Source organism: Crinia signifera, chromosome 4, assembly GCF_055691185.1.
Source record: "Crinia signifera chromosome 4, ASM5569118v1, whole genome shotgun sequence".
In the NCBI taxonomy this organism is placed as follows: Eukaryota; Metazoa; Chordata; class Amphibia; order Anura; family Myobatrachidae; genus Crinia; species Crinia signifera.
Window position 1 is genome coordinate 287,739,478 of NC_139220.1, and position 21,287 is coordinate 287,760,764.

General features: G+C 47.6%; 1 protein-coding gene across 4 annotated transcripts in view; it reads right to left on the bottom strand.

Annotated features, from left to right (window-relative positions):
* EPHX3 (epoxide hydrolase 3) overlaps window positions 1-21,287 on the bottom strand; it is a 38,789-nt gene that overhangs the window by 13,525 nt on the left and 3,977 nt on the right. For 2 of the 4 annotated variants that reach the window (XM_083184924.1, XM_083184922.1), the window contains exons 1-3: window positions 8,008-8,141; window positions 3,034-3,290; window positions 2,763-2,848 (exon numbers count right to left, since the gene is read on the bottom strand). In XM_083184924.1, the coding sequence (XP_083041050.1) occupies window positions 2,763-2,848; window positions 3,034-3,276 (329 nt within the window). In that variant the 5' untranslated portion in view covers window positions 3,277-3,290; window positions 8,008-8,141. Of the gene's footprint in view, window positions 1-2,762; window positions 2,849-3,033; window positions 3,291-7,922; window positions 7,946-8,007; window positions 8,142-21,287 lie in introns of those variants that run through there. The other 2 variants (XM_083184923.1, XM_083184925.1) reach the window with 2 other exon arrangements.

Below are 21,287 nucleotides of genomic sequence, written 5' to 3' on the forward strand. Positions count from 1 at the left end.
TTTAAATTGATGTACTACTGTGTGACCAATGTCCCTTTGCCAAAAATCCAGTAACTGGGCTGGGCTAGTTGAGGGGGAAGGGGGGGGGGGACCACAGTGGCAGGGGAAATTAGCTCTCCAGGACCTCTTTAAGCTCTATCTAAACTGCAGACGGCAACCTATGGGGATGAGTTATTTATGTCACTGGAATTTAGCATTGGGGCACAATACCCAGGAGCTGTTCAATTACTTCCTGTGACTAGCCTAGAGGGTGCACCTATAGCGAATTTATGCTTTTTCTCATCTGAGGTTCAAGCAGGAATCAGTGTTAAATATGATGCTTATCATGACCTGAAGGCTGCATCACATCTGGTTACTTGCAGCAAGTAAATTCAGCTAATCCTAGCATTACCGCGGGGAATAGTGGCCGTCTCAGGAAGTAACTGAGGGGTAAATGTACAAAGCTTGGAGAAGTGGTATCTATCTCCATAAAGAACGTTATGTGCAACGTGATAATGCTCCAGCCAATAAGCTCCAATATGTGAATTGAAAGTTAGGAGCTGATTGGCTGGAGCATTATCACCTTGCACATAATGGGATAGAAGTATGAAGCAGTGATAAGGGAGGAGAAGTGAGCCAGGGAAGAAGTGGCCCATGGCAACCAATCAGCTGCTCTGTATATTTTTATATTATACAAATTATAGATGTTACTTCGGTGCTGATTGGTTGCCATGGGCCACTTCTCCTCCCTTATCACTGCTTCATACATCTACTCCAATGCTCTTTATGGGGATAGATACCACTTCTTCAAGCTTCATACACTTACCCCTGAATAGCTTCCGGACAATTAGGGGCAGATGTATGAAGCAGTGATAAGGGAGGAGAAGTGATAAAGTGCCCGGTACTTTATCACTGGCCAATCATCTCCTGACTGTCCCTTTTTAAACCCAGCCTGTAACTTAAAAGTCAGCAACTGATTAGCCGGTGATAAAGTACCAGGCACTTTATCACTTCTCCTCCCTTATCACTGCTTCATACATCTACCCCCTCAGTCCCAAAGCTAAATTATAGCAAACCGCCCCTGTCTGCTTCTTGGACACAACCATACAGCATAACACAGTTTGCCCCTATCTGAATCGGCACCTGATGAGTGTCACTTTTGACATATAGGTGGAAATTTACTAAAGGAAATTTGTAAAAAAATAGGTGTATTTGTATCCAGAAATACACTTATTTCTGACATTAACTATCCCGAAAATACGGCAATTCGTATTCGTATTGATGTGCTATCAATACGAATATGAATTGCCGTATTTTCGGGATAGTAAATGTCAAAAATAAGTGTATTTCTGGATACAAATACACCTATTTTTCACAAATTTCCTTTAGTAAATTTCCCCCATAGCCTTCACACTAGGACTCGTTTGATTTACATGCAAATTGAGAGTTTGAATATTCCTGGTATATCTCTTATTGAAATGTGCCTGGAAATTTGATATCCCAAGTATGCAAAAACCAAAAGGATAGGCACAAGGCAGGATTTCCTGAATCTTGGAAAATTTAAGATATTTCACCGTGAAGCAAGGCTGTGCACCAGAACCCCCTCACACTCACACACTTTTGCAATTGCTGCCACCATCCCGAATCCTATCCCTAAAATAAACCTTCATCCTGCTCTTCAAATCCAAACTGTGCGTGCCCAAGCTGCAGACAGCTCCGCAGTGGCTCTCACATTCACACACTTCCCTGCTGGACCAGGAGTACTTGGAGAAACTTAAGCATTTCTTTTGCAATATCAAGTTCAGAAATGACCCGCTATTTAAAGAGAACGTGAGGTAATTATTTGTGCAAAAGGATAAAACCACACTGAGAAGCCAAGTAATAAAACGGTCATGCAAAGGTTAAGGTGTAAATGTCCCCTGTCCCATCTCCATAGTCCTCTGGCTTTACTGACAGTTGTATATATATAATAATATATCATCATTTTTTACTTCCAGGTTAAAAGGAGTCTGGGGCCATAACTTCTACTTTCTCTAGCGACCTCTCCAGGTGCCAGGCTCACAAAATGTCATAAATGTGAGCAAGTGGATAAATGTGATTAAGAGAAGTGAGTTAATGCTACTGTGCAAAAATATGCCAATGCCGCAGCTTTCTGGATTTGTAATTAAAAAGTCCACCGGTGGCTTTATCATTTCCAGAGGCTGTGCATAAAGATGCAGTGTTGCTTGCAGATCAGCAGATTATTGGGATTCTCTGTAGTTCTATGGTTGCACAGCATGGCGACAAGAAAGGAGATGCTGGAGACACGGTTACTACGTATGGGAGAGCAAGATGCATCAAGCATGATATCAAGTGATACAGTGGAGAGTTATAAACAATTAACCACTCAGCGCCTACCTGTCCTTTTTCAAACCCAGCCTGTAGCATGAGATGTAGGAGCTGATTGGCTGGTTGTTTATCCCTCTCCATTTTATCATTTGTTGAAGCTTGATGCATCTGGCCCAAAGACGGGACACGCCTTGGCAAAAAAAATCACTCTCTGTGACCATTGTTTCAGCGTACATAAGTCAACCGGGCCCAGTGTCCCCACTGCATCGAAGATAAGTGATCGTTTTTGGAGAGCGGTTAAACAAAATCAGTCAAATATGAATTCCTGAGGGGGTAATGAAATACATTACAGACAGCTGTCAATAAAGCATTTATCTGAGGACTGTTAGCTGTATTGTGTATTGCGTGTAATTCATGTTGTAGGCACTGAACACAACACTATCAGGTCACATTACCAGTTCTCAGGGAAGCCGTGCAGGAGAAGCATTAATGGATTCCCTTTTTCTCCCGAAGCCACGTAATGGAACCGTATCCCAGAATTCTGTTCAACCAAAGAGTAGATTATCACTGAGTGGCACTAACGCTCACCTGCAGAACATCACCCCTCACGCCTCTCATCTCTGCTGCAATGCTTTGTGTCACCCACCTATAGTGGAGAAAATGGCATGTCACATTGTCGCTGCAGAAAGTCTAGCACTGAGCATCTTCTGACAGAATGGGTCTCACCTTGATCCTGATGTATCCATGCTGGCCATGCTTGCTGCTCATTAAGCAGGAAGGGGCGGTCTTGTGTGGCTCCCAATGAAACGCCCTCAGTGGGCCCTTGGCTATAAGCCTCAGAGCATCAGGCAGGTAGGAAGCTGCTGCCAAAAGAGATGCAATATATACTAGAATCCAGAAAAGGACCCCTGACACCCGCAGGGCGGCCCGAGTCACCATTAAGAGGAGACGGGACACATAGATCTGCATGTTTCTTCCACAGCCTGTAAGAAGTCAAATAGAAAATAAGTATTACTAAGGGAACATCGCTCAGTGACAGATATTAAGCTGCTAACATGCTAGGAGACCAGTCAGTTTAAAGTCTCTTTCTGTGCTGCAAAAACAACACTGCCCAAACAAATAATATTATTGTAAATTGTTATGTGACTGAGATGTAAGAGTGCATGCAGTGGAGTTGGCGATTCTCAGGGATAGCAGCTTGATTAGGAGCACAATGCACTGCAGACACAACTCTGGACACCCACTGCGAACAGGATGCAACCAAAATGCTACTAAGAGTAAGCACGTGTTCTAATGTGTACGCATCCATGCAATCACATGCCCGCTCTTCTGTCCATCTGCCTCCTCTAGCAACCTCAAAAACTGCATGCTGTAAGGGGGCGGCCATTTTGTGAGTGACATTTTTCAGGAGCCAGGAGGATTGCGGAGAGCAGACTAGTAGATCTGCGGGTCCCCGACTCCCGGCCACAGATGTGGCGGCAGACAACAGACCCCTGGTGCCCACACTTAGTTAGCGTGTCCGCGCCATCGCAGGGTCTGCAGTGCTATTGTTACGCCACTGGAATTGGCCCTTATTAGGAAAGTATAGATGGTCTACAAGCTAAAAACACATGACCTGTCATACTTCATTTCAATTATATTTTTTAAATTGTAATGGTTTCTTCTGATATAAAAATACTGGTATGAGAACTTAAAATCCTCTACCTTCCCCATCCCCCTATTATTTTTCTGCTATTGTCACCATCCATATTCCATTACTTTAGGTGCAAACCTCAATAAAACCTTTATAAACCATATTGTTCTTTGGTTTTTGCCTTTAAGCGAATTGCTGCTATTGTGCATGGATCAGGCCACCTAATGCAAATAACAGGCAATGCCATTAGGACCCGGAATGTGCGATTCACCACCAGTGAGATCACTGACCTAATAACTGAAGTGTATAAGTAGACAATTCAGGCCCACTCTCAGCTAAACCGTGTTACGCTGCAGGAAAGCAGACAGCAGAGGACACATTTTTCAATGACATCTCCTTGAAATAAAAGGCGCCCGTATAAATGATGGCAGTGGCACACATGAGGACCTGACATCATTTGTACAAAATGCAACTGCTATAAATATAGGTTTAATTTGTATCATGACAGCCTGAAACCTGGCCAAATCACCTATTTTGGTCTAAGGTAGCGAGACATAAAACTCCTGTGTAAATGAAATGATTAAATGGATAAGAACATGTGTCCTCCGAAACACATGCTCACCTCATCTAGAAAGTATAGAACAATGTATAAGTATACTGTATTGTGCATACTGGTTTACAGTGCCCATGTACCACAGGAAACTGATCACCGATGCCTGTGGCCCATAGGGCCTTATTCTAGTTCACTCTGACAAAATCCTTCTTAGATGGACAAAACCATGTGCACTGCAGGTGGGGCAGATGTAACTTGTGCAGAGAGAATTAGATTTGGGTGGGGTTTTACTTCAAAGTGAGATCTATATTACAGTGTAAAAATAAAGCAGCCGGTATTTACCCTGCACAGAAAAAAATTACTCACCCAAATCTAATTTGCTCTGCACCTGTTACATCTGCCCCCCCTGCAGTGCACATGGTTTTGTCCATCTAAGAAGGATTTTGTCAGAAAAAGAGTGAACTAGAATAAGGCCCATAGTCCCTCAGTCCAGGCCTCTTACAGCTGTACACTCAGATAGCAGCGTGATAGCCAACAGACAAACATGTATATGTTATATCACTTAATGAGTGACGGCCATTGAGACGAATCCCAACAAGTCAGAACAAATACCCAAAAGAATAAAACATAAGTGATAATTGTTTGATACAAACTACATTGGGAGAACTGGGGTTGTAGATCTCAGGAAGAATAATGTAAAAATCTCTTCTATGAACCAATCCTCATCCCTGATGACCCGGACTTTACAATTTTTAATACCCGACAAGCATTTCTAAAAAGATATGTGCATCTTGAGGCACTTATGAGGGGTCCAAGACTGTTTCTTAGGGCTACATAGGATTCCTAAATTCTCCCATAAACTATGTGATTTGGGCCTTATTACACCCGATTATGGTGGATTGGGGCGAGTAATTGGTCCAAACCGCATATGTATGCCGTCCGATCCGATGCTTGGTCCAGTACGCATCGGATCGGAGTTTGGATGGGCTGCACATAAGATAAATCGTATGTGCAGTCGTCAGTGGCAGATCACACCGATACGCTCCGTAATTTTAGTACAAGAGAATGGGAAAGATCTCTCAGCCAATCAGCAGGCACCCATTCTTTTGATTGGGTTTTTTCTTAAATCTCCTGCCACTACCTGAACCTGTTTTATTTAGAAACAAAACCAAAAAGGGGATACAAAATTTGTAACACATACAGCCATACTTGGTAATCATCATCATCATCATCAGTATTAATGGCTGCCAGGCTGTGTGCGGTATAGCCATTGATAAAGTGACATACAGATAACTATTATGGTGACATTTAAAACGAGAGATTCAGAAAGTGAGAGATTTGGTAAGAAATCTCCAGTTTTTCTAAAGCGGCAATCATTTACACTGCAAAATCAAACTGGTATTGCAGTGTAAATGATTGCCGCTTTAAAAAAAACTGGGGTACTTATGTAATATCTGGGCTCCCATTTTTCTTATGAGACCGCGTCCCCTCGCCACGCTTCGGGCACGGTGGCTCGCTGTGCTCGCCTAACTATATAAAATCGACTCCATGCGTAGTTGGATAGTAGGGGTATGAAAAATTGGGGTGCATTTAACATGGGAGCCCAGATAATACATAAGTACCAAAACTGGAAATTTCTTAATAAATCTCTCACTTTCTGAATCGCTCATCCTATAAAATTTTCCCTTTAGTGTCAGTATTTCAAGATGATATAGTAACAGACTGCGCAATTATTTTTCCTTATAGTGTGTACACACGGTGCGATATGGCTTCTGATGTTGACGATATAGTGAACATCGGAAACCATTTTTTAGGCCTTGCGAGCCGATGCGCGCTCCCGTGTGAGTGAAAATCGGCAGCCAAATTGAGAGGGCAGGCAAGACTATATAGTGCAGATCTGCACTATATAGTCTAAATTGTGCCTCTGCATCTGATCGTATCGGGGACTCGCATAGCACGGCATATCTACCGTGTGTACACACCATAAGACTAGAGATGGGTATACCTTGACAGGAGCCTACAACCAGGCAAAGAACCTCGGCGCCGCATCGGCAGTACAGACTGCGCACTGCGGAGATGGCACAGAAAGTAGTCAACTCTAGTGAAGAATCGGGTAGACTTGGAGCCTGGGCATTACGCAGGGAAGCGTGTTATACACAAGGGCCTAATGCACTGCGTCAGGTCTGTGCACACTACAGTACAGTAGATTCCATTTGCAATGAAATTCCTGGGAGTAATGGTCGGTTGCGCTGCCGAGACACAGCCAGGCATGCATATAGATTCATACTCATGCCCGACAATGTCTCGGCAGCCATCCGTCCATTACCCCCAGGAATTTCATTTTTTCCCCATTTGGGGTCATTTACCCCTATTCCCTGACCACTGATCTATTGCATAGAGATTTAATTTCTATGGGTGGGTGACATGTTTTATTGCTTCAAGACAAAACAAAACAATATATCAGCAGGATCATATGGAGTTAACTTATGATGTGTGCACTCCTGCAGTTGCATACAATACCTTCCAGTCACCAGTGCTGCACGGCCATCCGGATGATACCACATGCGACCTGGGACATAGTAATGAAGGACGGAACAGTGATCATTGCTTCTTTTATTAAATCGGTACTTGTGTATTATCACGGCGCCCGCAAAAATTGCCCGCAAATCGCATGCAAAAATCGGATGTGAGCCCCACGAGGGGACGTAGTACGTGTCCTCCCGATCTGTTCATACCCCCACTCTCCACGTCGGTGTGTAGTTGACTTTATAAAGCGTGGGGAGCGGACGCGGGAAAACAATCCCGAAGCGTGGCAAGCGCAGTGAGCCCCGCGAGGGGACACAGATTACTTGACATGTATTCCGCTGCGCTCGCCACGCTTCGGGATCGTTTTCTGCGTGCGCTCGCCACGCTTTATAAAATCCACTCCACGCCGACGTGGATAGTGGGGGTATGAACAGGTCGGGAGTACACGTACCGCGTCCGCTCACCACGCTTCGGGCTGACTTGTATAGTGGGGGTGTGCAAGGATGGAATACCATGCAAATCGCAGGAAATCGCGGAAAATCGGCCACGAAATTGCATCGCGGATCGAATCGGGAGCGATGTAGATTAAATCGGGCGCCATGATAATACACAAGTACCATTAAAATCTTCCTGGTGTGTATGGGCAATAGGGCATGGCATCCGTGCCCACCCTAGAGTTTCCCTCTCTGAAAGACTTACATTTTCTGCAACATTTAGCCACACTATATTGTGTAGACTTCATGCAATGCAAAGTTATACATACATGTAGCATATATTGCACTTTGATATACTTTGGTACAGTGACAGTAAATGCCACATACACACATGCAACATATGCTCTCCTACATACACTCTACACTACAACAAGACCCTTGTAGCATGGCATAATGGATGTGCATTTACTTTATATACTGCAGAGAGGACAACATTGTAACCCGCAGCCTATACATAAAGCAGGAACTAAGAAAGGACAACATGACAAGATCACCTGTATCACCGTCTCCTTCAGGCGTCAGCCCACCACTGTGTAGAGGACAATTCCAAATCCCTGCCCCTCACTGATTTGTTTACAGCTCATTGGCTAATTGTGCCGTCAGTTAAGCGTCCGAGACATTTTATTGGCTATCTTCTGTCTCCCAGCGAGGTAAGTAAAACCTTTTTGGTTTGGCTGAGAAACAGATTTCACTCTAAGTGGGCGGGATAAGAGGCTCGCATCTCACTGATTGGCTGTAGGGTGACACCCTCTAGGACTGTGTGCTGTGATTGAAATCTGCAACTCAGATTGATTGACAGCTGAGCAGTCCTATCACAGTTACAGCTTCCACATGGGACCTATAGTGTTTGACTTTGTCCACTCCTAGCTCCCTGTACTGCTGCGGGTGGTCGGCTTCTGTTACCATGGCGATAAGCTGTGTGTGTCCCAGGGTGTGCAGAGATGGGGGTTTGAGACTGAGAGGGGAAGCCTTTGTGTAATGTCATATACAGTGCACTATGCAAATGTCCAGCATACACAATTCATAATGTATTTCCTGCTAGAATAATTGGAAAGGTAATGTCCTTGTCAGAGTTGCATAGGGCACTATGATTATTTATTATACAGCGCCTGAATGTTCTGCATCACTTTATAATTAAGAGCAAGCACAGGGAATTGCCTAAGGTATAAGAGCAATGTCAGAACTATGCTATTGCAGGGGGAGCAGCGGCTATTCGTCCCAAGGGCCCTCATTAACAGCCATGCAAGTCATTCACGGCAGTGATACTACAGCCCCAAACACAGCGATATTTTAAACTATATAGCTCACTTTGCCCCTATATGTTTATAATATCGCTTAAGCCCCGTACACACGGCGGAGATATATTGCTAGCAATATATGGCTAGGCAATATATTGCTCAGTTTCTCCTTTTCATCAGCGACCAGAGATGGTCGCTGATGAAAGGGAACCTCTGCCGGCGGTGCCGCAGAGGTAATCAGCTGGTCACAGGAGCAAGCTCCTGCGACCAGCAATTAGAACGGGGCTGAAAACGGGAGCGCGCACCCGACGATTTATCGCCGGGGCACACTCCCATCACTGGCAATATGCTTGCCTGCGACCATATTTCCAGCGATTTCAGGCCCTATCGCCCCCGTGTGTACTCAGCTTAGACCTGAATTCTCAGCATCGTTAACAATGCGCCCTCCATCAGGTTGCTAAAGATGTCATCCAGTGCCCTTTATTTACAGATGACCGATGACATTGTTTGACGTTAATGAGGGCTAGTATGGCATCCACACCACCCCCACCCCACCCGCCGGCCAATTGCTGATGCCGGCAACCTCTGGGTCCTGCTCGCCACTGCATATACTCATTGTGTAGTGTGTATCCGGCTTTAGCACAGACTTGTGATTAACTACATTTACATTCACAACTCACCCACCATCGAATAATTGTCCAATGTGTGCAGTGTGTGCGTAGCCCGAGACTTACTCGCTGCTTCAATAGAAGCAGTCGGCTCTGGGCCGGAGCTGATGTCACACGCTCTCCCTGAAAATGCCAGGGTACTCCTGCGTTTTCCATGACACTCCCAGAAAACGACCGTGTGACAGCCACAATTGCAGGCTTCTTGTGTATCTGGTCATATTAAATTAAAAAAAGATGCTGGATTTTATTGCAGGATGGCCTTGCTCATGTGTAATGTGGCTACTCCTTAATGACAGAAGCCGCGTGCTGCTCTAACTTTACGTGCAGCACTCAGCTCCTATAACAACGATTTGCGGGAGGCTCCCGCAAATTGGGTCCCCCTCCTGGCACCCGGGAAGGTTGGCAAGCCTCCCGCATCACCTCTGCAGCCCCTGCTCCCACCTTTCCCGCTGCATAAAACTCAGAATTTCGTGGGTCTGCGGGGAGGGCATTTCAAATTATTTTAGCCCCTACCAAATCCACGGACACGCAAATTGCCACAGCTGTCTGTCATGGGGGCAGGACTTAGTGACGTCAGCCTCATCCTGCCCCCCCTTCACCCCTCTCCGGGCTTCTCCTGGAGAGGAGTAAAGAAAAGTAATCAGGTGTGTCCTGCAACAGCGAAGGAGCCTGCTGTGCAGCCAGGTAATCCCGGGTCAGCCGAGTATCTCCCGAACCCCTGAAGTGATGAAACTGAGTTTGGGCTATGAAACCACACCCCTATTTTCTGATATTTACCTTCAAAGATCTTCCTTGGGGTATTGGTCATAGGGTCGACACACCTAAGGTCAACATGCGTTGGTTCAACCACTAAAGGTCGACATGGGCTTAGGTCAACACCTGAAAAGATAAACATGAGCTGAGGTCAACAGTTAAAAGGTCGACATGGGGTTTTTACTGGGTTTTTTTACCCGAATGTTGACACAGTCGACATGGACACTGTATCGGTGCACCGCATCCCCTCGCATGGCTGGCTGTGCTCGGCACACTATTCTATTCTCCTTCCATGCCCTAGTGGATGGTAAGACATGAAATACCGCCTGGCGGCACATGTTGGCTCAAAAAAACACCATAAAAAACCTTTTGAATGTCGACTTAATGCTTTTGTTGACCTAATGACCCTGTCGCCCTAAGCCCATGTCTACCTTTTCACAAGTCGATCTAAGCCCCACCCTAACCACCTTCAGTGGTCGACCCAATGCATGTCTGGATTGTAAGCTCTTCAGAGCAGGGCCCTCCTGTCGTCTGAGCCCTCTTCTCTTCACATTTCACTCACAGCTCTCCCATACTCAAAAACTCAGTGTCCATCTTTGACTACCAGCCCCTAGAAGTACATTGATCCATACCTCCCAACAGTCCCGATTTTAGCGGGACAGTCCCGATTATCAGGGCCTGTCCCGCTGTCCCAACCGCGGACGGCAGTGTCCCGCGGTGTGGGGGGGCTGTTGGGAGTCCCCCCTGTCAGCTGCTAAGCAGCGGGAAATAAACGCAGTGCACACGCGCACAGCGTCTATTCCTGCAGCCAGGGGGCTGGGGGCATGGCTAGAGGCTCACAGAGCCTCTGGGTCATGCCCCCATAGCGGCAAAATGGGGGCGTGGCCTTGTGGGAGAGCCGCTAGTATAGGCCACGCCCCCAAATGAGGCCACCCCCCCCGAAAATTTCGGGGCGCCTGCGGCGCGCAGCAGCATCGTCCCTCCTACTAAACTGGCAAAGTTGGGAGGTATGTTGATCTAATCCTCACTACTTACATTTAAGCTGTACTGTGTATTGAACTGTGGCATTTATTTTACCTGTAATCTATTTCTGTTATTTATTTACTGTAATGTTAAGTTTTGTCTCCCTGTCCTGTTCCTTTGTACGGCGCTGCGAAACACGTGTGGCGCCTTATAAATTAAATACAAATATTAATGTCGACCTTAGGTGTGTCGACCTAACAACCATATACCCTTCATTGCAGGGCACAAGGACACCCTGTGTATATATTTACATAATATTGTATACAGAATATGTTGCAAGATGTAAAAATACAGCAAGCTTGTATATTTCTGTCACTTGATGCCAGTATTGAAATTGAGGTGGCGCCTGGGTGCACTGTCCACAATAATGCCGCAGACAGGTGGAGCGGGAGTAGGTCTGATAATGGATAAAAGTAGGCAGGAGATGGATGCTGTCATGGAAAAGCACCATCCAACCAATGCATTTTGCTGTTGCAATGCAGCTTTTCCAGCCTCCTGCTGCAGGAGGGGAGAGTTAAGGACCCCATACATTATGCAATTTGGGCCCGATTTCACCCGATTCGGATGAATCAGGCCGTGAAATCGTCCCAAATCGCATGTTTTGACACCCTGTCCGACCCGATGTGCGGTCCCGTGCACATCGGATCGGAGTCGGGCAGTTGCACCGGCTGCACATAAGATTTCCTAAATCTTATGTGCAGTCTCCGGGCAGGGTCAGCGGGCGGGGGACGCCGGTGAGCCGGGCATGGTTAGAGGCTGGCAGGGGCAGCTGACACATAGACAGCGGGCGGGGGGACGCCGGTGAACCGGCGAGGGGAACCGCTCACGTGCTGAGCGGCTCTCTCAGTCAATCAGCAATTGGCTGAGAGAGCTCTCAGGCAATCACTGGCTTCCCATTCTTTGTATTGGGTTTTTCTTCCTTGCAGCTGCGGCTGCCTGGTCCTCCTGCCCAGCACGTGAGCTGTTCCCCTCGCCAGTTCACCGGCGTCCCCCCGTCCGCTGTCTATGTGTCAGCTGCCCCTGCCAGCCTCTCCACATGCTCGGCTCACCAGCGTCCCCCGCCTGCTGACTATTTGTCAGCTCACTGCCCGGCTGTTCCCTGCAGCTCCCCAGGGACTGCATATGATAAATCCATGCGATTTATCATATGCAAAATTTGGCACATCAAGTGCCTAATCGTGTGTCCCCCTCCCAGGTAGCTGCAGGGTGAAATCAGGTCCGACTTGTCCCTAGGACAAGTCGGACTAATGTATTGGGGCCTTTAGGGTTAGGGCTAGGATTAGACTACTCACCAGTAGTCTGACTGTCTGGATTCTGTTATCATGATTCTGACTGTAGGGAATCAAACCTCCCAACTTTCAGTTTATCCGAGGAGGGACACTTGGGGGTGTGGTTTGATGTGGGAGGGGCGTGGTCTATAATTGTGTCATCCCGCGAGGCTACGTCCCTGTCATACGCTGTGGGGGCATGGCCCTTAGGCTCTGCAAGCCTCTAGCTAAGCACTCAGCCCCTCTGGATGCGGGGGATGCGCACAGCATCTATTTTCTGCTCGCCAGCAACTAAAGGGGGACTCCCAACTGCCCCCCCGCCCCCATGCCGCAGGACACTGCCAGCGGTGGGAGGGACACGGGAACATCCCCAAAAACCAGGACGTTCCCGCTATTATCGGGATGGTTGGGAGGTACGGGGAATGGATCCTGACCACTGGCATTTCCAACCCAATCCAATGGATGCATATTCCAAAACGACAGTATATCACGGGAAGTTTTTCTTGACAGCTGTCTCACTGGAGTTTTTGTGCGTCTACCCAAACTACAGTTTTTTAACCAACTGGTATTAATATCTATCATTTAGATATTAATATACACATTCAGTATATGTATCTCAAAGCTGCACTACAGCTTGGTGTAATATAATGCATTAATATACTATAATGCTTTAACATACCACCCAACTGTCGTGATCCTCGCAAGACAGTCCCATGGGGGGGTGGGGCAGTTGTGAGACATCCCTGCTACTTGCAGAGCAGCGGGGAATAGATGCTGTGCACACAGTGTCTACTCACTGAGGAGAGGGACAGAGGCAGTAGTCTTTTTTACCTATGGGCTGCAGGGCTGCAGACCCCCACCACTGTCTCTGCCTAAAGTGAAGCCAGATGCAGTCTGTGAGAATACTCTGGCTTCTATGTGACAGGCGGTGACTTCCTATTGGAAGTCCGACCTGCCAGTCACTCAAAGCAGTCCCATTGGGAGGTGTTCCCTTCCTCCGAATACCTCTCTGTGTGCAAATGTGCATCAGCCAACAAAACAGGTTATGCGCATGCGCAGTACTGTGGACCATATTACGCATGCACCGGACCCGGGAACCTGATTAAGCCTCCCGCAAGGGGATGCGCATTACTTCAGACGTATTACGCGTCCGCTCGCCACGCTTCGGGCTCGGTGGCTCGCCACACTATATAAAATCAACTCCACGCCGACGTGGATAGTGGGAATATGAAAAGGTCAGAGGATGCGTACCGCCGCCCTTATAATGGCATGCGATGCGACCGATTTTCAAAGTGCGTTAAAAACGTAGATTCGGTCGGGTCCCATCGCATACCTTAAGTTAAGGTATGCGATGGGACCCGACGGGCGCCGTGCTAGGAAACAAGTACCTTTATTTATTTATGCACTGTTTCTTATATAGCGCCAGTGGCGTAACTATAAATTTAGCTCCCCCCTGCCAAAAAATTAGTGGTCCCCCCCGACTTCTATAGTAAAACATGACAATGGTGCAGACTGGTTACCTGGGCCACTGTGCACCACCATGTGTAGTGCTGCGGCTCCCCAGGAGTGACGTGCGCAGTGCGGCGTAACAGGGAGGACGTCCTATCCGCTCACATACTATAGCCTTCCGTCACCAAGGAATGACCAGAGATACTAGCAGCAGGAAGTGTGTGCGGGTAATGGCACCGGACGCCCCCAGGCGCAGAGGAGGCGAGGAGACTGGGGAGGGGGGGGGGGGGGCTCTCAACTATGGTACGCAGCTATAGTACACAGCCACCGCCGCCCACTACTAATGAGTGACAGCAAACTGTGTATTCGTACAGGACAGCAGGTATTTTTCAGTGCGCCCTGAGACCACTGGCTCCCCCAAGCCACAGCTGGGGCTGCCACACTATAGTTACGCCACTGTATAGCTTAGCATATTCTGTTGCGCTTTACAATTGGAAACAACAGTGATTAAACAAACTGGGTAGAAACAAACCGACATAGAGGTAGGAGGGCCCTGCTCGCAAGCTTACAATTTATAGGGATAAATGCCCCCTAATTTCATCATGCTCCAGTTACATTTTACTGACAGTCTCTATATTAACAAACTTCATTTTTAGAAATGCTACTTTGGAGAACATTTTCTAGGCTTCATGCATTTGGTCGACACCACATGGTCAACATTTTGAGAATATACCATCCCAGTGGACTCCTACTGAGGACGGTAAAGTGTGTCATATTGACACAAAAAAAAACATAAAAACTCATATTGACCTTTTCATGTGTCAACCATTTCCATGTCGACCATATGGGGTCAACCTAGACACTGTCGACCTATTGACTCTTTATAACATAACCATTTGATGAGGAATACCAGTTTCATACACTTACAGAACACCCTTTGCTTTATTTCAGTGGACAGATATCACTATCTACCACAAGGTGTCAGCTGTTCCTTAATTTTTATCCTGTGGCTAATTCTCAAATGAAACCCTCAGATTTTGCTTACTGATAACCCAAATTTTTAATCTTCCACCTAAATTGTGGGGAATACCTTACTGTGGGCTGTTGGTGCCCCTGGTGCAATCACTTCCATATTACGGAGGCACGATAGACACAAAAGACCACTGTGGAGTAAGAATGTGTACTTGGGTCGCCTATCCTCCTGAAATGACTGGGAGGCGCCTGAAAATCAGGTCCACCTCCCAGCCCCCAATAAGGGGCTAGTCCCTCGCACTGCCACCAGTCTCCCGTACCCTCTCCTCCGTGGGACCAAAGTAAGCAAATCACATCATTATAGCCTTGATCACTGCTTTGCAATGCCTGTAATACTGGTATTGTGCTTGGGGGAGGGGGGGGGTGGCCACAATTACACAATCGCATTGGCCACACCCCAAAACAAAGTGTTTCCCTTACAGCTCTGCCCCCATCCCACCAGCGGCTGTGCCCCCTGCCTCACGGAGTTGGCTGCCTTCTCCCGTACAGGGCAGCCAGAAAGTAGGCAACCCTGATGTGGAAGCACCTGCAAGCTTTCTGATCAACTGTTGGGGAGTGTACCTGGACCTAACTGGCAAAAGACTGCACCAAGGCCCTCATTCTGGGTGGCTCGCAAAGCAGCGTTATTTTGCTGCTTTGCAAGCCTTGTAGTGCCACCATCCGTTCCCCAGAACACCAGCTCCCTGCTATTTGCGTATTTTTCCCGCAGCGCTGTGAATGGATGATTTGCATATACATTGCATGGGTGCCTGAAATCATTCGATGGTCGCTAACAGTGATCCCTCTAAGCTGTGCGCACGTGCGCGCACACAACTCGACGAGCGTGCGCACAGACATTACAACAGAGCGCACAAAGCAGCAGTGGTCCCTTTATGCAGTTGTGGACTCAATTAATGTGTGTTTCACCCATCAACTACATTGTGTGCTGTGTGTTGAATGTTTAAATGTTTAATATCATTTTGAAGTAAAGTTAACACAAATGCTGAACGTCATTTTCCAGTTAGATATAAGTGACACACAAAAATTTCAATTTCCTTCCAAAGTTGCACAGCCAAAATCTTTTGCCGCACACAGCCTTCGTAAAATTAGAGGGAACATTGGTCGCTAATCTAAATCACTCGCTGGTGACTTAGATTAGTGGCTCCCTGAACAAGATGGGCAGCTGACATCCGGTGAAGGCATCCCTCAGAAGGCAGGAAGCCCCCATTTGCATGGGGAAGCCCAGCGGTTTCCTGGGTGCACCCAACTTTTTTGTGGGTACACCCAAGAAACACTGGGCATTCGCTTGTGATCGCCCCCTGCCCATCTCCTCTATGCCCACAGCACTTTGAGCGCCTTGGAGACTATGCTGTGATGTTAGTCCCTGCAGCCGGTGGGTCACTTGTGCATACAGCCAGACTATCACCGGTAAGGTTGTTTGCGGACCCACACTAGCTTGGAGAACAGGGCCCTGACTTGAGTTGACACCAACAAATGTAGCAGGTTTAAGATAAGATTTATTCATGCACAGTAAAAGTCATAAGCAGTATAAGTAGACAGTGGCAAAGTAATCAGACCACAGTATAAAAGGAGTGTTCTGCACTGCAGAGTGTGCAGGCCCAGTCACACTAGTGCTCAGGCGTAGAATTTTGCACAGTGCTCCATCGAGGGGGCGTGTCATGCTCCAACCAACGGGTGTGTCTAGTTCCATAAATGGAGAGATCGTAAAAAGAGATTGTGAACGTGGCACCTAGAAGCGTGGGAGTGTACTGCTACATCTGAGAGAAATCTTTTAAATTGATTTATATCCCAATGTAGATGAGCAGTTAGTAAGAGATACTATCACTGGCGTAACTACCGTCCCGCAGCCCCCGCCGTGGCGGGGAGGCGCTGAGGGTATGTGGGCGCCGGGGGGCTGCGGGACGACAGTCACTGTCTGCCTGCCTGTCTGTGTGTGTGCGTGCACCGTCCGGGTCCCAGCTCTCCCGGCTATTGCCGCAGCGCTGCTCTCTCACTGATACAAAAAGTGACACTTGGAAAATGGCTGCCCCCATACCGCAGACAGTTTTTCGTCTGCTGTATGGGGGCAGCCATTTTCCAAGTGTCACTTTCGTTAGCAGCAGTAGCCGGGAGAGCCGGGACCCGGCGCGGACGGATGCGGCCCAAGGTAAAACACACACGCACACAAACACACACATACACACACACACGCTCTCTCCCCTCAATCCCCTTCCCTCCCTCTCCCCCCCCCCCCCCCCCCCCGCGCGCCACGGCTCCACGCTGCTTGTTTTTTTTTTGTTTTTTTTTTAGGGGGGGGGGCGCCCCCCTGCATTTTCGGCAGGGGGGCGCACAATTATTAGTTACGCCACTGGATACTATACTTGGTAATGTGCTGGGAAATGGCGCTGATGATTCAATGTAAATGTATCTGTCTCTCATTCCTTTTTTCCCAAAAAATGTAACAGTGTAATGTGGGCTAGGTGAGATGAGGGAGATTGCTAGACTAATGAGGGAGAGAGGGAGATTTCTGCTATTACAGGGAGTCTCAGCAGAATCCAGGAGGGTAGGCAGCTATGAGTAGTGGTGAGCTGGGCGAATGCAGGACCGCATGCAGTGCAGTACACAGAGCAGACAGATGGATGAACACAGCAAGTTTGCGATACAGGGATTGATCCAACAACTGAGTGCTGTGAAGATATCAGGCACATGAGCAGAAGAGGATCAAGGCCCTCATTCTTATTACATTGGTCCCCCGCGTGTTCACACGGAGGATGGATGTTTGTGCCCTGAGCATTCGCAATCAGTTATGTGCATGTGCAGGGCTTCTGTGCAAGCATGCTCGCCGACCCGCACTGTTGGCATGGCACAGGGCGGACTGGGGTGGTGGGACATGGCAATGCCCAGTGCTTCATGGGCATCCCCATGCAAAAGCTGGGTGTTCCCATGTAAATCTGGCCGTGACGCGGGGGGCCGGGGGCGGGCAGCTGACATCACATGATTTCAGCCTAATCAGTGCTAATCAACACAGCAGTAAATAAGAATTCTATTCTACACAATTATTTTATTCGGTACTTATGTATTAGCCGGGCACCACCTACGTAGTTTGCATAGTGGTGTATTGAGAATACCAATACACCACTGTGCTGGCTACATAAAGTACGTAACTTACATAACTGGAGGCATGATAATACATAAAGGATCATATCCCCACTATCCACGTCATACCCCCAGTGTCCACGTGGGCGTGGAGTTCATTTTAGAAAGTGTGGCGAGCCCGAAACATGGCGATCGCAGTACGCCCCACGAGAGGACGCGGATGCGCGTACCCTTGCGGATACGCGTGCACTCGTCACGCTTCGGGCTCGGTAGCTCGCCACACTTTCTAAAATTAACTCCACGCCCACTGGGGGTATGACGTGGATAGTGAGGATATGATTGTGTGTGTAGTGTGTGTGTGTAGCTTGCATTATACTTACCATCCAGGATGTCCCCTGCGCCTCCAGCACTTGGCTCCCCGCACTCCCGGTTGCCATGACAGTCCTCCCCGGTGGGCGCAATTAATGCAAGCACCGTAGTGCCGCTGGGGGAGCTGGGAAACCATGTGATGCTCCCCCAGCGTTCACTACGCTAAATGATGGCCATTGATGCCGTCCGGCTCAGCAGCACCGCCACCTGGATCTCCCTCCTCCGGCCACCTGCCGCGGTAGCCCCGCCACCCGGGCCGCCGCCCGTCCTTCCTCCCCACGCCACATCTCCAGCACGCCGGCAGCCTGACCCTTCGTCCGTAAGTCCCCACATATTAGCAGGGCACCCGGCAATGGCTACGCTGACAACACAGCCAAAGCTACGTTGTCAGAGTAGCGTAGCCGGGCGCCCGGCTAATACAGAAGTACCTTTTATTCTATAACCTACACTCCCAGGGCTAAAGTCTCTCTGGCCAGGGTATTAGAATTTAAAAATAACATGTGAAATGACTAGCCTGCTCTCTCAGCCAATCAGAGGCCGGCAAGTCATTTGACACGTTACTTTTAAATTCGAATACCCACCACTGCCCGGCACGCCTGTCCCGCTGATCACCGCACGCTGCCACTCAGCACCCGCCACCCGCCCCACTGCTCCTCACTGCCGGCTACAGCTCCCCGGTTGCATGTGATGAATCGCATGTGATTTATCACATGTAAAAAATGGGCAAGTAATGAAGTGCCAAATCATATATGAGCCTCCCGGGGAGCTGCTGGACGGCTCACAGGAGATTTGGGTCTCACAAATCGGCCTAATGTATGGGAGCCTTTACTGTGCGCATATTTACAGGATTTGTAGATTTTCTGTGCGTCACTATTCATTCCGATTGTCTATTTGTTTTGTACGTAAATTGATATATCTTAATTTCTGGTTTGATATTACAAAACCTGCCATTCAATAAGGGTGTGTAGCTGTTATACATCCATTGTATGCATATGGGACATACTGCAAGAAGTGTATATTTGTTTGGGGCAGGGTTCATTAACAATACGGACAATGCATCTGATGTCATTGACTTACAATTCTATTGTCATTGTCACCTACAGTATATACATAAACATCCATTTTAACACAAGTTTAACAATTGAAAGCCGCATTTTTACTTTTTAATTGCCCACTTTTAGTCAACCCCGTTCATTACATTGTGTCCCTTCTTGAACCTACCCTAGTATTCCACTGGTTACTTTGAGCAGGACTTCATAACTGCAGTATCTGTAGAGAGGATTCCATTCATCCAGTGCTAATCAACACAGCAGAAAACAAGACTCCTATTCTACACAATTCTAATATTCTATAACCTACACTCCCAGGGCTACTGATAAAACACTCTCCAGGGTTTACGAAGTGTCAAATAAGTTAATCGCTTCTGATCTATGTATTATTTATTTCTTAACAGTTTCTTATATAGCGCACACATATTCCGCAGCGCTTTACAGAGAATATTTGAATATCCACATCAGTTCCTGCGCCAGTGGAGCTTACCATCTATATTCCCTACCACATGTACACATGATCACTATTGGTTGATAGTCAAAAGGTTGACAGGGTCAAAAGGTCGACAGACAATACGTCAACAAGGATCTAAAGATCGATAGGCAATATGTCGACATGGTCAAAAGGTCGATGGGCATTTTTTACTAAATAATGTGCTGACAGGCGGTATTTCATGTCCTACCATCCACTAGAGCGTGGGGGGGAGAATAAAATAGTGTGCTGAGCGCAGTGAGGCACCCTGCCCTAAGCATGGCAAGCACAGCGAGCCATGCAAGGGCACGCGGTACACTTACAGTGTCCATGTCAACCTATGTCGACATAGACACCCTAAAAACATAATAAACCCTTTTGTCTTCTGTCCAGCAGGGTCTGGCCAGCCCAGGAGTTCATGGGATATCACCTGTGGGTCTGCAGGGACATGGATGAACATGGATAATTGGTTTGCTTCCATAAAAACAACACCAAGATTGTATCTTCTCATACCTTCCAACTCTTGGAGACTGTCCCGCTGTCCCCCCTGCAGGTCCCAGTGTCCCTAGGACGGGAGTGGGAGAGCAGTATGAGCAAGCTGGAGTTCAAAGAGCAGAGGTGATTGCTGAAGAGATGTGACGTCAGAAGTCCTTTAGCCCACTAGGATCAAGAAACTACATCCTCCAACTGTGTAAAATCAGGACGTCACAATAGGATGGGGGGGGGGGGGGGGGGGGCTAGAGAACACAGGAAGGCAGCAGTGAGAGACTGAGAGTGTGTTATAGCAGCAATGTTTTATTTCACAATTTTGGGGATATATCAAGCTTGTATCCTGATGAAGGGATGATATACCTTGAAACACTGAAATAAAACACTGCTGCTGTCGCACCCTAAAGGCCCATACACACTAGAAATTTAACTTTCCAATCTGGCTGGTTGGAATGAAAATCTGGAAATTTTTGGGAGCAAATGACAATTGACCATTTTATTCCATCCAACCAACTAGTTGGATGGTTGGATAAAAGATGGTCTGATGTGTGGCCAGCATTAGGCATACACACTAGAACCTTGATGGCTAACCTTGACACTCCAGCTGTTGTTGAACTACACATCCCAGCATGCTCTGCATCAGATTTAGCATGGCCAAAATAGCAGAACTGAAGCAGAGCATGCTGGGATGTGTAGTTTTAAAACATCTGGAGTGTCAAGGTTAGCCGTCAAGGCACTAGAAGTTATTGCCATCAATATCTTTCAGAAGCCCATTTCTGAACGAGATTGATGCCAATATCGGTACTCTTTACCTAGCACGGCGCCCATCGTGGTCATCGCGGGCATTGAATGCACTAAAAAATCGGGTGCGACGCGACCGACGCGATGC